Source organism: Engystomops pustulosus, chromosome 4, assembly GCF_040894005.1.
Source record: "Engystomops pustulosus chromosome 4, aEngPut4.maternal, whole genome shotgun sequence".
Taxonomy (NCBI): domain Eukaryota; kingdom Metazoa; phylum Chordata; class Amphibia; order Anura; family Leptodactylidae; genus Engystomops; species Engystomops pustulosus.
Genome location: NC_092414.1, coordinates 205010437 through 205026337, shown reverse-complemented (window position 1 = coordinate 205026337; position 15901 = coordinate 205010437). Strand labels below are relative to the sequence as shown.

Here is a 15901-nt window from a genome sequence, read left to right as displayed (position 1 = left end):
ATAGGATCTGATTACATGATGCCGGTTAAACATTTCCAGTCCTCCAGCGTTGGATATAAACACCACCCTGCACTATACCCAAGTGTATACTCTTCTTCTTCTATACAGAAGACTTTAACAGGTTTGACATTTCATACAAGGGAGCGGCCACTCATTTATCTTTCTTATGACTAGTATTTGGGTACAGAGAATATCACAGGACAGTGACCGTCATGGCGCCATGTATGTGACTGGGATCATAGCGGCACAGCTTATAATTGTGTGGCCGGTTATGTTCTGGTCCTGATTCATTCATCAGTGAGAACAGGACCCTCATTCTCCTCCATTGCTTTGGGTCTTCATCACTCTCTTGATCTGTGGGGGGTCTCGGCGATTGGATTCTTTATAGATCAACATATTGACCATGGATAGGGGATAAGTTGGTACAATCCCTTAGGAAATCTACCATCAAGCATGATAAACCAGGGACACTCATAAATCCAGGATTACACTGGTAATCTTCTTATATTTTATCAACTTTTTAAATTCTGCTAATGAACCTGAAGGGCATCTGGGGGTGTTACCAGATCCCCTCTGTGCTCTGGTTGCACAGGCTGTTACACGGTCTCACCTGCTCAATCAGCACTTCCCCCTCCCTCTGCCTGTGGTCATCTGTCAGAGGGGCTCTGGTACCCCACAAAGTGCTCCTGGCTCATTTGCATAATTTGAAGGTTCATTTTTAGAAGGAAGGAGGCCAAGGATAACAAATATAATCAGATTACTACAGTCACAGTGCCTGGATCTATATGGAAGTGTCCCGGGTTTATCTAAATAGATTTTCTTTATTTCCAAAGTCTTTAGCTGAAAACTGAATATTTTGGGATCTTTTCTAATGGATGATCATAATCACTGCCCCCTTTATGCTATTTGTTGAACCCTCCCCCCCCCCCCCCCTCCCAAATTGCTGAAAACAATGGATCATAATCTCTCCACATCGATAGGACAGACCATGGAAAATTCTCGATAATTGTCCCTACAACCTGAGCCTCCTCTATTAGTCCTGGCAGAAGATGGAAAGAAATTTACAGCCGGCTCCTGAGGCGTCAAGATAAAGTGTAGAGCGTTTTATAGCTCATCTTTTATTGATGCTTTTTTCCACCTTCTTCGCCATCAGAAACTTGTACAAAATAAATAAGACCCAACTTTATATCTGATCAGTAAGACCGGACTCCAGGTCCATAGAAATGTGACGTAATTCATAGAAAATCACAATGTATATTACATTATAGTAAGATTGTACACTTATATACAACATATACGGATTTATATATATATATATATATATATATATATATATATAGTTTTGTCCATCCTGAGCTTCCTGGTGCATAAACAGAATGGCAGAAATGCTGCAATTAATGACACTTGCATGAGCGAGTAATGAGAAAAGGAGCACTAACTATTCTAGGTTCATATACAGCTCAGGACCGGGGTGATCTCCCCTATGGGCATGATTATGGCAGCCATTGCCCCTTCCCGTAGTTTTGGATGTGCCAATATCATGTTGGCATCCAGTTCTTATGGGAATCTTATCGGATTCAAGGCATGTTCTGTGTTTAAAGGGCATCTACCACCAGGATGAAGGACTGTATGCAAATGAGACTGAGGGGCTACAGGCTCCATAGGTGTTAATAGAGCCTTGAGCCCCTCTGGCTCATTTGCATACAGTCCTTCATCCTGGAGGTAGATGTCCTTTAAGGGTGTCTCTCCCCACTAGAGTAAGGGGTCTTCCTTCCCTCACCTGGAAGCAATAGCGGATGCCTGGAAAAAAGAATAAGTCAAAATTGAGGTTACTTAAAGAACCACCAGAGGACCTATACAAGATGGTATCGGCTGTAGCGGATATTCAATACCCGTACCTGTTTGAGGATAGTAAGCAGCCTGCCCCTCTGTCCCGCCATCTGCTTCCTCTGCCGCTCAGATTCCTCGCTGATGACTTGGAGAAGTAGATTTTGTCGTTCCACGCGCCGCTGTGTCAAAATAATAACTCCGTCATTTATATGGAGAGACCTCTAAAAACTGTGGTAATTTCTTTTCAAGACCACTGCTTCCTTGCAGTGAATGGAATCCGCTTCCTGGTAAGCCGCCAGACACGGGTGTGCTTCTCGTTACAGTGTATCAGGGGAATTCTATATTAGAATTTCACTGACCGCAAGCGGGATCTTGATTATTCAAAAGTTTTTACAATAAAATACACTGATTTCCAGTATTTACCTTGAGGAAGGAGGGGATGAGTTGCTCCTTATCTTGCGCCCCTTTCTCCAGATCCTGCACCCTCCTCTGGAGCTCTGTGTATTGGGTCTGGGCGTCCCGCAGATCGTCGGCCACTCTCTGGTTGACAGTTCTCCTCTCTTGCTCTTCTCTCTGCCGGGGTGGAGGTCAGGAGATCAGAACATTGTACTAATTATAACATTCCAAGATGGAAGCATCCGCTCCATCCCCGGGGATTTGGAGGCACATCTTCTCAGAAGAGGAGTAAGTGAGGCATCTGTTTTTCAGGGGTCTGGGAAAGCTGGAGTATTTCTATATGTCCTTCAAGATTATTATTTATTTTTTTTTTGGTTTTGTCTAACTTTGAACATTCCAACTTCTACGCGGTCTTAAAGGGGATGTCTCACAAAATTAACTTTGTCCTCTATTCTAATTATTATGTTGTATTATGTCTACCCCATCCCCCACCACCACATGAGACCTTACCTGGAGACTATCCACTTTCTGGCCAATTCTTCCCATCTCTTGCTTCACCCTTGCAACCTCGACCTCCAGACCCCCGAGTTTCCTCTCCAGCTTTCCATATCTGGTGGCGACCCTTTGCAGCTTGTCGTTGGTAGAACTGTAGGTGTCCCTCAGCGCCTGCCCCAGCTGCAGCGTCCCATAGACCAGCACATTGAATTCCTCCTGGAGCGCGGGCATCTTTTGCTCCTCTGCTAGAGACCCTGGCAGCACCACCAGGAGGAGGAGGACCAGCAGCATGGCGCGGGGTGTTGGTAGGAGTGAGGACGCTTGTACAGCATGCACGCCCGGTTAAAGGGGCTGGGGAGGTGGGAGTGAGCGAGGGTGTGCTGGATTGTGTAAGACAAGCTGCAGATTACAGCAGGACCTGTAAAAGAGAGAGGGCACGAGGCCATGATATATCTGGGCACTACCCTGTATGGTATTATTATATACACCTATACAGCGTTCACATTGCCTGTCTGTGCGTAAAAACATCTGTCTATACATTTTCTATACATAGAAGACCATTGCTGTGTATTACGCTGCACGTGCACGGCTCGCTGCAGGTCAGACGATTACATGAGCTCAGTCTGCTGTCATTGCCAGGTAAACACAGGTGACCTCGCCCCGAGGTTACTCAGAGGTGATACCGTCTGCCTCTCTCTCATTGGCTGCGGCGGCTATGCCCACTTCGTCCAGGAGGGATGACGTGCCCCCAGTGCCAGTTAGACCCCAGCCCTGGCATTTGATGATAATCCTGCCCTGTGCCAAAATTGTGGACTTTAATGTAGATTTCTCATTCCTGCCCCAAAATTGCATCAGCCTATGAGAGAGCGGTAAATATTTGACTATGCAGAGTAATAAGCAGCTGCTGGGTAAGACCTGCCCGGGATAATGGCCGCTTCATCTGCATTATATAAATTTTAATATGGTGCGATGAGGGGACTAGCGGCTGTAATCTCGATGGCCAATGGTCACACACCTGCCGCCTCTTATCACTTTACAAAATTAGGATTTATTCAGGATTTTTAATAATACCAAGCGGCAGGTTTTCCTAATTCCATAGAGTGATAAGCGACCATAATGTTAGGGAGGGGATAACGTAAAATGCACCAAAAAGTGTCCCTAAATTCTAATGGCATTTATTTACGATTTTTAGTGGAACAAAGAAGCAAGTTTTTCTGTCAGAATCTAGCAAGACCTTTTTTGGTGCATTTTTTTTCCCTCCTCCCCTCCCTCGCATTATTTTGGTATATGTGATAACAGTAGTGGTCGGTACGTGTATTTGGCGCCGCTTATCTCTCCAGGAAACTAGAAAAACCTGTTCTGTGTGGTCTTTGGCTTACACACCTCAGATTGTGAATAAATCCTGTCAGAATCTGCTAAATAAATTTCTGACTGGGGAATTCACACTGATCTATTCCTGGGAAAGCTGGGTGACCGCTATTATAACCTCTGACCTCCTGGCTATAACACTGTACCATCTATGTCTCCATAGGAACCTTCTATATGTCTACCCCAAGTGTCTCAACTTCAGCAGTCGCCAGGGATCGGTTAGGAACATCGCCGTAAAAGTGCAGTTCATGGCTGGAGAGGACCCCAACCAAGCCCTGCCGGTGAGGGGGTCTATCCGATAAACATGCACCGTATTGTTAATTGTACGAATATTAATATCGCGTCTCTTTTCTCGCAGGTGATATTTGGAAGGTCGAGCTGCAATGAGTTCTACAGTGAGAGTTACACCTCAGTCGTGTACCATAACAAGTGAGATTTACCGCCATGTTTTACTGGATCTGATTACAGGCCCAAACCCTTAGACTGCAAGATGCCTGGTCTACCAATGGCAATTTGTATCCACTAGGGATTTCCATGACCTATATTCCATACATTACCAGTAGTGCAGCTTCGGGCAAGTGGTTGTATTCTAATGGAACAGATTCTCCTGCACAGATTATTTGCACTAGTGTTAGACTATGCCAAGCAGCGGGCTGATAAGTCAGAACAAAAGATCTTAGTCAACCTGGTTACCCTAACTACGTTTTTGTTACAGGCCTTGCCATTTGCTACCATATAACCTGTATATTTTCGCTCCTAATCTCAGATCTCCAGAGTTCTATGAGGAATTTAAAATGAAAATTCCAGGAAATCTGACTGAAAACCATCATCTTCTCTTCACCTTCTACCATGTGAGCTGCCGGCAGAACCAGCCCACCTCTCTAGAGATCCCTGCAGGATATACGGTGAGACCCCCCCCCCCCCTATATATCTGCTATGAACAGACCCTACAGCCCCCCATGGCTACTGTAATGTCATGTATGTACACACTCGAACAGCAGAATAGTGAGTGCAGCTCTGGGGTATAATACAGGATGTAACTCAGGATCAGTACAGGATAAGTAATGTCATGTATGTACACAGTGACTGCACCAGCAGCAGAATAGTGAGTGCAGCTCTGCAGTATAATACAGGATGTAACTCAGGATCAGTACAGGATAAGTAATGTCATGTATGTACACAGTGACTGCACCAGCAGCAGATAGTGAGTGCAGCTCTGGAGTATAATACAGGATGTAACTCAGGATCAGTACAGGATAAGTAATGTCATGTATGTACACAGTGACTGCACCAGCAGCAGAATAGTGAGTGCAGCTCTGGAGTATAATACAGGATGTAACTCAGGATCAGTACAGGATAAGTAATGTCATGCATGTACACAGTGACTGCACCAGCGGCAGAATAGTGAGTGCATCTCTGGGGTATAATACAGGAGGTAACTCAGGATCAGTACAGGATAAGTAATGTCATGTATGTACACAGTGACTGCACCAGCAGCAGAATAGTGAGTGCAGCTCTGGAGTATAATTAAGACTACAACTACACAGCTATTTATAGATTCCTGTTAATATAGTAACTCTAGACTTACACATGGTGTCTCTGTGTACAGTGGATCCCTTTGATGCAGCATGGCCGCCTGAGATCCGGCTCTTTCTCCCTTCCTGTGTCAGTGGAGAAACCACCACCGAGTTATTCAGTCCTGACCCCTGATGTGAGTATACTGACAGACCCTCTGATGTGTTATTTCTATAATGTTCTATCCAGTCTGAGATGTCGGATGATCACCGATATTTGCACTTTATGTCTACAGGTCCAGCTCCCAGGGATGAAATGGGTGGATAACCATAAAGCGGTCTTCACGGTAGATCTTGTGGCAGCATCTTCTGTGCACACACAGGTGGAGTATTTGTGGTTTCTGTGGTCACTGGTTGGGTGGGGCTGTAGAGTAGCTCAATGCAGAGAGCTAAGAGCACAGCAGTGTGAGGATATACATACACACACACCAAGTGCATTTGAATGAGGCTTGGTCAGAATTGGCATTAGATCCATCTTCTTCCTCTGTCCCTCTAGGACCCCCATTTGGACAAGTTCTTCACTCTGGTGCAGGTGCTGGAGGAGCAGAGCTTTCCCTTCCGGCTGAAGGATGTCATCATTACAGAAAGTAACGTAGAGTCTGAGCTGAAGGGCAGCATGGGTAACCTGCGCCTGGCCGCCCTGGGCCCCACTGTCTGCTTCTGTCACCAGCTCCTGGACAAGCTCATACTGCTGATAGTCAGGCCTCCAGTCATCGGGGGGCATATTGGTTAGTATAGGTTTTTGATTGTCTGTCTGTATGTGGCCATGTCTTGTATTGTAGTTTAACCTGTTAAGGGATTTGTGGGAGTCTGACGCCCTGTATCACTGAATTTCCTATAAATTTCCCCTTCTATTGGCAGTGAACTTGGGCCGTGCAGCCTTCGAGGTGGTGGCTATGCTGGTCAGCCAGATTCACCGCACGCTGGAGGGCTCTCAGGACCAGCACGGCAGGAATGGACTCCTGGCATCGTATTTATACTACGCCTTTCACCTTCCCAGTGATATGCCTGCCCAGCTGAGCAGCTGTAAGTGTCATAGGTGGTCCCTGCGCTGTGTGATATGTAGTACACCTCTCTATGTGATCTGAAGGTGCAGCCTGTGGTATGTATTGTCCTTGGAGAGATGTGTAATTGTACCTCTTGTGTGTGGGAGTAGCAGCAGGACTGTTAAATATGGACTTGTATTCCAGGATTTTTGCTTCTACAAGTACACCGGGGGTTGTATCCTCACACTGCTGTGCTCTCTGCACCCTGACTAGGCTGCTCAAAAGGCCCTCCATTTTGCTTTTGGAAAATCTCTAGAACAACTATGCGTGAGCTCAGTGCAGAGAGCACAGCAGTGTAAGGACACCCCCCCTGAAAAATCCTCAAATATAAATCCACATTTCACAGTCCTGCTGCTCCTCTGTTCATTCCTCCTGCAAGAGTATGACTATATTGGACAATAAGTATTACTATTTTGTAATTCATGCAATGCGTCCATAAATTTATTGGATATTATTTTAAAAAAAAAAACCCTATTGTAACAACCATAAGTAGCAAGTATCATCACTTAAAAGCATTTGCTATCTGTTATCATCCAGTCAGAGAAACTCCAAGAACAGTCAAAACAGCGCCTCCTGCTGACCCAAGCCTTGTCCACATCCGGCTTGTTTTATGATTCCCCCCCACCCCCTCCCAGCACCCTCCACACTTTGATATTTTCACAGAAGATGATTTCGGCAGAAGTTTTTAGTTTCTATCCCATGTATTTTCATCAGTACCTCACTGTTGTCATTATCCTCTCCCGTCACAGCCGTTCCCCATGCCTCGTCCACCTCTGCTTACCACTCCGCCACGCTCTCCCGTGCCACGGGGCGGCCCAGCAGTCTCACCCTGGCGCGCTGCAGGAGTATTAGTAACAGTAACCCGGATCTGACCAGTACTCCGGGCTCCACGGATGATGAGGAAGTGCTGAAGATCATGGGAGGCAAGGTACACATTGCGTCATAGGGCCGGGCACAGCCAGCGGGGGGTTTCCTGTTTACCTCCTACACAGTGTTCAATATTTCACCCCTTTTCTTGTTATTTTACCTCGTTCTCTTCCATCTGCATTTTCTGCCCCTGCTGTACAAACTCTGCCCTGACCGGGATCCACCAGAATTATACACACCGGATACAACTGTAGCAAACCCTCAGCATTGAAAAGTATTGGGATCGGAGGATACAAACTAGACTGTTGCCATTCACCGACAGCAAGCAGGGATTATAGGAATTTTATACTCTATCAAAATCATGAATTGTATAATATTTTGTAATTTCGCAGTTTCAAAACTAAAGGAAGCCCAAATACAAGGAGTTTCCAGGTTTAGCTATTCATTGCATGTTCGAAAGACACCAATAAGCTGATATTGGTAGCCAGGGCCATCAGTGCCAGTACAGTATATAGAAGCAGACTGTCACACCGCACTGTAGTGGCCATTCCTGGGTACTGCAGTTCATCTCCCTATGAAGTGAATGATGGTTTAGCTGCAGTAACACCGTTTGGCCACTGCAGAGAATGGAGCAGTCTGCTAGGTGTCATAGACGGCACCTCCACTCATCTGGAAATGATCATGGGGAGACTTTTTTCAACCATATAAACTATCTTTATTCTAGAACAACCCTTTAAAACCCAAGTTTAAATTGAGATCCGCCATTGCAAATTCATGAATTTGATCTGGAATATTTTGGTGCCATATTTGGGCAAGATTGTAAACTCTGGCACCATTGGTCAATGTGCCCTCTGACACAGTGTTGTGTTAGTACAGAGTGAAGCCACAACACAGATGTGAACAGTGCTGAGCTCTTATACAGTCTGACTACAAACATGGAGTGTAATACGTTACGTTATGATGTGTCCCCCACCACCATGCACTTCATAGATCTCCACCTGTATACACACGCCTATATGCCAGGTCCGGGCACAGCTGGTACACCGGGCACTCTGATACTGCCTGCACTCACAGTCCTGGCTTTTCTTACTCTTTAAATCCTCTTGTCTGTGACTACATCATTGTTATTTTCTTATCTTCCTTCCTTCATTCTGCTTCTTCATTGCTGTTAGTAAGAATATTTCCACCTGTTCGGTCCAGCATGGTGGAGATTCGTCAGTCCTATCTATCATGTGTACCCTCCTCTCCATGCAGTGTTTACTGGATATGTGTGATCCGAAAATTCCCCTTTGCCTCCTCTGGATATATCTCCTATTCCTTCACCTCTATTTATAACCTGCGCTCTCATGGACAGCCATGTCCTTCTCCTCCAGGCCTGTTATCTTCTTTCTTCCTCCTCCGTAAGAAATCTTCTGTCCTCCTTCTCCCACCTGTATGCGGGATAGTCTTTCCTGGGAATGTCTTTTATCTCTCCTCCTCCTCCGGTTATAATCTATACTGGTTTCCTCTTCCTTATTCTCCTCCGCATCTTCATGACAGCCGCCTGATATAATCTTCTCTCTGCCCTTCTATTAATTCTCGATCTATTAGGAACATCTCTCTACATACTCCTCTATCTGGGATTGGGTTCTTTTTGTTTGCACTCTCCTCCTCCTGCCCTTGTCTGTTTTCTGGATTTAATCTTTACTGAGTTTTCCTACCTTCTCCTCCTGTGCCATTTTTAGTTTCTCTTGTGCTTGTTTTCCTTCTCTTGTTGGTATGGCTTCCCTGCTCGCACCTCTGCTCGTGGGTTCCTCCCTCTACCTTCCTGTGGGCATATGGCTTTCCTGCTCCTCCGCCTTCCTTTCTCGTGGCTTTCCTGCTCCTCCGCCTTCCTTTCTCGTGGCTGTGGCTTTCTTGCTCCTCCGCCTTCCTTTCTCGTGGCTTTCTTGCTCCTCCGCCTTCCTTTCTCGTGGCTGTGGCTTTCTTGCTCCTCCGCCTTCCTTCCTGTGGGCATATGGCTTTCTTGCTCCTCCGCCTTCCTTTCTCGTGGCTTTCCTGCTCCTCCGCCTTCCTTTCTCGTGGCTGTGGCTTTCTTGCTCCTCCGCCTTCCTTTCTCGTGGCTTTCCTGCTCCTCCTCCTTCCTTTCTCGTGGCTGTGGCTTTCTTGCTCCTCCGCCTTCCTTCCTGTGGGCATATGGCTTTCTTGCTCCTCCGCCTTCCTTTCTCGTGGCTTTCCTGCTCCTCCGCCTTCCTTTCTCGTGGCTGTGGCTTTCTTGCTCCTCCGCCTTCCTTTCTCGTGGCTTTCCTGCTCCTCCGCCTTCCTTTCTCGTGGCTGTGGCTTTCTTGCTCCTCCGCCTTCCTTCCTGTGGGCATATGGCTTTCTTGCTCCTCCGCCTTCCTTTCTCGTGGCTTTCTTGCTCCTCCGCCTTCCTTTCTCGTGGCTGTGGCTTTCCTGCTCCTCCGCCTTCCTTTCTCGTGGCTGTGGCTTTCTTGCTCCTCCGCCTTCCTTTCTCGTGGCTGTGGCTTTCTTGCTCCTCCGCCTTCCTTTCTCGTGGCCGTGGCTTTCCTGCTCCTTCTTCTTTTTTTCATGGGTGTTTTACTCGCGCTTTTCTTCGTGGACCAATTTCTTTTGTATAGATTATCATTTTTAGCTTCCTCCTCCTCCACTTTTTGTTCTTCGTATAAACCCTACATTCAGTCCTTCTTGGCTTCTCCTGGATCTTGCTATTCTGAATCTGTCTTCTCCTCCTCCTCCTTCTCTATTCTGGCATTCCCTCCCTCTTGGTCTGTACTGGTTATTTTGCTATTCCCTCCATTGATGAAGCTGCTCTCTTGGAATTTTCTCTCCTCCAGGGGATCGATCGATCTCACTCTTGGGTGAACTCGGCTTACTGTCCAGGGGGTCCAAAATCTGTGCAACGACGGACCCAGCCCAGTGCAAACACTGAGCTCCGACAGGTGGCACCTCCTCCCTTATATATGTCGTGCATGTGCCAACCTCTGTGTTCATGCATGCCCTGTGCACCCATTGCCATAGATGTGTAGTCCCATCCTCTCCTCCATTCTTTCCCTGTAGCTTACTCCGAGCTAAACCTCTCATACCATGACAGACGATGTATGGATATTACACAGTGTAATGATTGCTGGGACACTGACTTCCAGGCCATGCTGGGAGTTGTAGTGCTGGAGAGCACTGCTGTATGATATATCCACTACATGGCACCCGTGGTCTATTACTATATATTAGATGATGGTCATCCATCCCACCCATGTTTCCCATGACCATCTTTAACATCCATTCTTTCTTCCATGTTACCTTTCCATCCTCTCCTCTCTGCCGTCATCTAACGCTCCTGTAGAACAATGAGCGCAGTCCAAACCGCATATCCAGCTACATAGAGGCCGACGCTTCCTCCGCTCCACCTCGGCCTGTCGCCAAAAAGGTATCTGACAAGAATCGAGTGTGAGAAGTACTAATGGACGGTGCAGGGAGATGAACTTTGGCTTGTAATGGGTTATAAATGATAATTTCCTGGGGGCAGCAGTAGCGAGAGGTGACGTGTTCCGGTCACTCATTCACCGGCTTACTAACTGGATTCTGTGCCGTATTAACCAGAACTAACACTTGCGTGTGCGGAAAAGATTTGGTCTTTTATAAAGAAGATGTGAGTCGTGACGTCTGGTAGGAGGGGCAGGACCCATGTTTCATCGCAGTTTCCCTTATTGGTAACTGACAGGGGGGGGGGGGGATTGTTCCTCCCAATAACTGGGTAAACGGACAATGGGGAGGAGCTATATGACATTGTTCTGCACCTTCCTCTACACAACAGGTGGAGCTATATGACATGCAGTCCGCTCCCACTTGCATGTTACTTTAAGATGGGAGGGACAGATGCCATTTTCCATGTAGACATGAGGGAGGAGCTATGTGACATCACGGCGACTTGACCACATTACTACCCCCTCATGTCCATGTCTCTGTTAGTACACCAGCACCCATTACCATGCATCAGGATGTGACTCCTCTTCTCTCTGTGCAGCTGTTACACGAGGAGCTGGCGCTGCAGTGGGTGGTCAGTGCCACCCCAGTACGTGAAGCGGCTCTCAGCCAGGCCTGGTTCTTCTTCCAGCTCATGGTAAGTGGCTCTGGACTGGTTTATACTGGGGGTAAACTGGTAGGTGACACCTCTACATCATCCTGTTTCTCTTCTGTATTTAGTCCAAGAGCATGACCCTGCACCTCCATAACTCTGAGCGGCTGGACGCGCCCCGGGCACAGAGGTTCCCGGAGAGATTTGTGGATGACATATCGGCACTTGTGTGTAACGTCTGCACTGAGATCACCAGCCGATACCTACAGGTGCGATTTGTAGTATTTTACTTATAGGTGAGTGTTCATGAAGCATCCAGTAGAGCGGCATCTCCTTCTTACTTTGTCTAGTATTTCAACTCTGCAAAACCAGGGACAGCCTGTTAATAAGGGCGATGCTGTTCTTGGATGTTGCCTGCGTTTTTCTTCCATTACTACAATAGTTTAACCCTTAACGTCTCTCTCATCTTAAGGATGCAGAATTTGCGGAGAGGCTGAACAGCAGCCTGGCCTTCTTCCTCAATGACCTCTTGTCCCTGATGGATCGAGGATTTGTATTTGCACTCATCCGGTCCTACTACAAGCAGGTAATCGTCACATGAGCCCACAACTCGTTCTAGTGGGTACCTTGTGCTCGGATCAGTGGCGCCCCCACTAGTCAGAGCTGTGTATACCATGTTGGTGGGCTGCATAGACCTGTCCTTCTCCTACGTGTGATGTCATATTTTACAGATTAACACTAAATTGCCAAAGGCACCAAACCCGAATCTTCTGATCTCCATGCGCATGGACTTGATCCGCATCGTGTGCTCACATGAACACTACGTCTCCCTCAACCTGCCCTGTGGACGCCTCTCCCCACCCAACTCTCCCTCCCCCTCTATTTCATCCACTACATCACAGGTAAGTGGCCCGAAATGTAACACCAGGTACCGGCGCCATTCACATAGAGCTAGTCGATGTAAGGTTTTGGGCATCCGCCAACCTACTGACTGTTTCCATCCTAGAGTTCGGTCTTCTCCAGCCCGGCCCAGGATAAGACGGTCACCAATATGTTTGAGCTCTCAGTACCGTTTAGGCAGCACCACTTTCTGTCCGGTGTTATCCTGACGGAGCTCGCCCTGATATTGGAGCCCGATGTGGAAGGGTGAGTCCTGTATCGCCATGTCGCTCTTTGTGATCATCACTCAGGGCACCTTCTGGTCATTATTACATGATTAGTGGGGGTCCGCCACCTATATTCTACCATTATGGCGTCTCTATCCTCTCCCTGAGCCAGCCAGCCAGGGGCTGTTGAAAAAATGCACCTGTATGGCTGGACGGATCTGCAGGTAGGTGAAGGGCCTTGGTGGTCCTAGCAGTCACACCCATATTTCTGGTCTACAACATTGACAGAGATCTCTGCTTGCAGTCTGTGAATGGGGACACTCTTGTTTTACCTCCAGAGGATGAAAAACTGTACAGACCAAATACTTCTCATAGCTGATGGTTTGTTACAGTTGTTTTCATTCTTGATCATCCCAGTCATTAATTTGTCAGCGCAATAAGACAGAAGATTTTCTGATCTACCCCTTGAGCTGAACAATGGGACCACCAACAACATGAATGAAACAATAGACATAACCACTCTGTTCAGTCTTCATATCTCTGAGTCCTATACACTGCTAATAATAGGACATCGGACCCCCCACCACCACCAAAATGAGGCGCTCACTAAACCCATTTTAAGGCTTATCAATGCTTTATTGTAATGTGGTTCCAAAATGGAAGGGGCGTGTTTTAAAATGTCAAGGAATAAACTTGATTATTTCTTTTTGACTCTTTTCTCTGCAGAGTATTTTTCCTCCAGAAGAAGGCGATCAGCACCCTGCACAACCTGCTGTGCAGCCACGACACTGACCCGCGCTACACGGAGCCTGCCGTCATGAGGAGCATTTCCTATCTCTATCTGCCATTGATCGGCATTGTCCTGGAGACTCTGCCCCAGCTCTATGACTTCACCGGTAAGGATCTATTCACTGCACATTACTAGCATGAGAACACAGACCTCTGAAGGCTACAAAGAAGGGAATCTACAAAGATGGATGATATGCAAAATCTCTGATTGCAGTCAGTGAGGAGGGAGACACGGCATGGTGTCATACAGACAGAAGTGAGCTCTGTCATTTGTTAGATATGATCGGGACAGACTGATCACATTCACTGACAACAAGCTGAGATCCTGGATTTGGAACACAAAATATGTCGGTAATTTGCGTTGGTGACACTCTTTCCCCCTCTCAGCAGATCCACATGCCCAGAGGGTCCGCCATGCCTCTTCCATGATGGATGAAGTGGACTCTGATGGGGGCACCATCAGTCAGACAGTCGCTATGGCCATAGCGGGGTCTCCATTACCTACAGTGCAGAAGACCACAAGTTTCCCTCTTCCTCCTGCTGTAAGTGTAGAAAAAATTCTGTGCATGCTGGTTATAGTGAATCCAGACCTTCGTGTTGTGGTGGTCTATACAGTTCTCTTCCTCCCCGCAGCCTCACCGTCCGGGCAGTGCCCTCTCTGCAGAGTCCAGCCGTAACCTCTTGGTTTGTGCCCTTTGGGTGCTGAAGAACGCAGAGCAGGACTGTCTGCACCGCTGGTTCTCCAGCCTGTCCGTCATACAGCTGACCCGGGTGCTGGAGCTGCTGAGTCTTTGTGTGTCCTGCTTCCAGTACAAGGTGAGACATGGGGGAAATACCCACCTCCTTTACAATACAATCTTTTCCCTTATGGCGGCACCCTCCTCTTGCTCCATCCTCCCGCCATGGCGGCACCCTCCTCTTGCTCCATCCCTCCGCCCTCCCGCCATTGCGGCACCCTCCTCTTGCTCCATCCTCCCGCCATGGCGGCACCCTCCTCTTGCTCCATCCCTCCGCCCTCCCGCCATGGCGGCACCCTCCTCTTGCTCCATCCCTCCGCCCTCCCGCCATGGCGGCACCCTCCTCTTGCTCCATCCCTCCGCCCTCCCGCCATGGCGGCACCCTCCTCTTGCTCCATCCCTCCACCCTCCCGCCATGGCGGCACCCTCCTCTTGCTCCATCCCTCCGCCCTCCCGCCATGGCGGCACCCTCCTCTTGCTCCATCCCTCCGCCCTCCCGCCATGGCGGCACCCTCCTCTTGCTCCATCGCTCCGCCCTCCCGCCATGGCGGCACCCTCCTCTTGCTCCATCCCTCCGCCCTCCCGCCATGGCGGCACCCTCCTCTTGCTCCATCCCTCCGCCCTCCCGCCATGGCGGCACCCTCCTCTTGCTCCATCGCTCCGACCTCCCGCCATGGCGGCACCCTCCTCTTGCTCCATCGCTCCGACCTCCCGCCATAGTGGCACCCTCCTCTTGCTTGCTTGGTGGCTTCCACTTTATAATTTTTATACCTTATTGGTGATTTTTCGTCTGCAGGGTAAGAAAGCATTTGAGCGGATAAACAGCCTGACCTTTAAGAAATCTCTGGATATGAAGGCGAGACTGGAGGAGGCCATACTGGGAACCATCGGTGCCCGCCAGGACATGGTGAAACGTAGCCGAGGTGAGGAGCCATTTAGTTAGTTGGTGCCTTCTCTTTTTCAGCTTCCTGAATATGATGTGACTAGTGTGACCCACATTGACCCAAAAATCTGGCCTAATACCTTGACCAGTGCCCCCTTTATCCCTTCCAGAGCGCAGCCCCTATGCAACCCAGGAGAACGTACGATGGAGGAAGAACGTTACCCAGTGGAAGCCGAGCAGCGAGAAAACCGAGAAGTGAGTCCAGAAACCCCTCTTAAGGTGCGAGTATATAACCTATAGGTGTCTTATGTGGCCCCCACTTTTATTTCAGGTCCCAGGCAGAGAGAGAACTCGAAATCACAGTGGATGGAAATATGGCGACTGAGGCCAACCTGGTGGTGCTGGACACCCTGGAGATCATTGTGCAGGTAGGTGAAAGACCCAGGTCACTCTACCATGTGAGATTTTTGGATTCTGGGTTTTTCCTGCTGTAGTTCTGGTACACGGAGCTTATTATCCATGTGTCTTGTAGACGGTCATGCTGTCTGAGATGAGGGAGAGCGTCCTGGGAGGTGTGCTGAAGGTCCTACTGCTTAGCATGAGCTGTAACCAGAGCGCCCTGTACCTGCAGCACTGCTTCACAAGCCAGAGGGCGCTAGTGAGCAAGGTGAGCAAAACCCCTCAGCCTATCCTCATTCTCCCTTCTGGGTCAGTACTGAGGTCCATGTTCTCTCTTTC

At 48.2% G+C, this 15901-nt stretch overlaps 2 protein-coding genes across 9 annotated transcripts in view; one reads left to right on the top strand and one right to left on the bottom strand.

Annotated features, from left to right (window-relative positions):
• Positions 1–15901, top strand: part of DOCK6 (dedicator of cytokinesis 6) — a 46259-nt gene that overhangs the window by 20217 nt on the left and 10141 nt on the right. For 4 of the 7 annotated variants that reach the window (XM_072149560.1, XM_072149561.1, XM_072149559.1 and 1 more), the window contains exons 15-36: positions 4253–4370; positions 4448–4518; positions 4856–4994; positions 5699–5800; positions 5900–5986; positions 6160–6391; positions 6525–6689; positions 7459–7637; positions 10411–10515; positions 10917–11000; positions 11598–11693; positions 11777–11917; positions 12121–12234; positions 12380–12550; positions 12655–12794; positions 13481–13650; positions 13931–14085; positions 14177–14359; positions 15077–15203; positions 15334–15418; positions 15495–15591; positions 15696–15830. In XM_072149560.1, the coding sequence (XP_072005661.1) occupies positions 4253–4370; positions 4448–4518; positions 4856–4994; positions 5699–5800; positions 5900–5986; positions 6160–6391; positions 6525–6689; positions 7459–7637; positions 10411–10515; positions 10917–11000; positions 11598–11693; positions 11777–11917; positions 12121–12234; positions 12380–12550; positions 12655–12794; positions 13481–13650; positions 13931–14085; positions 14177–14359; positions 15077–15203; positions 15334–15418; positions 15495–15591; positions 15696–15830 (2896 nt within the window). The remainder of the gene's footprint in view (positions 1–4252; positions 4371–4447; positions 4519–4855; positions 4995–5698; positions 5801–5899; positions 5987–6159; positions 6392–6524; positions 6690–7458; positions 7638–10410; positions 10516–10916; positions 11001–11597; positions 11694–11776; positions 11918–12120; positions 12235–12379; positions 12551–12654; positions 12795–13480; positions 13651–13930; positions 14086–14176; positions 14360–15076; positions 15204–15333; positions 15419–15494; positions 15592–15695; positions 15831–15901) is intronic. The other 3 variants (XM_072149556.1, XM_072149563.1, XM_072149562.1) reach the window with 3 other exon arrangements.
• On the bottom strand, positions 1083–9028 carry ANGPTL8 (angiopoietin like 8). 2 transcript variants are annotated; one of them, XM_072149565.1, is made up of 5 exons: positions 8900–9028; positions 2737–3139; positions 2254–2403; positions 1899–2009; positions 1083–1800 (listed from the first exon to the last, which is right to left on the bottom strand). In XM_072149565.1, the coding sequence occupies exons 2-5, from the start codon at positions 3010–3012 to the stop codon at positions 1777–1779; spliced, it is 561 nt and encodes a 186-aa protein (XP_072005666.1). In that variant the 5' UTR covers positions 3013–3139; positions 8900–9028; the 3' UTR covers positions 1083–1776. The 2 variants fall into 2 exon arrangements, with proteins under 2 accessions (XP_072005666.1, XP_072005665.1); XM_072149564.1 differs by lacking the exon at positions 8900–9028 and adding an exon at positions 7427–7559.

Coding starts and splice junctions, on each gene's coding strand:
- ANGPTL8 (XM_072149565.1), bottom strand. CDS start 3,012: ATGCTGCTGGTCCTCCTCCTCCTGGTGGTGCTGCCAGGGTCTCTAGCA. Junction 2,010..2,253: donor TCATCCCCTCCTTCCTCAAG/GTAAATACTGGA, acceptor ATTTTGACACAG/CGGCGCGTGGAACGACAAAA. Junction 1,801..1,898: donor TGCTTACTATCCTCAAACAG/GTACGGGTATTG, acceptor TCTTTTTTCCAG/GCATCCGCTATTGCTTCCAG.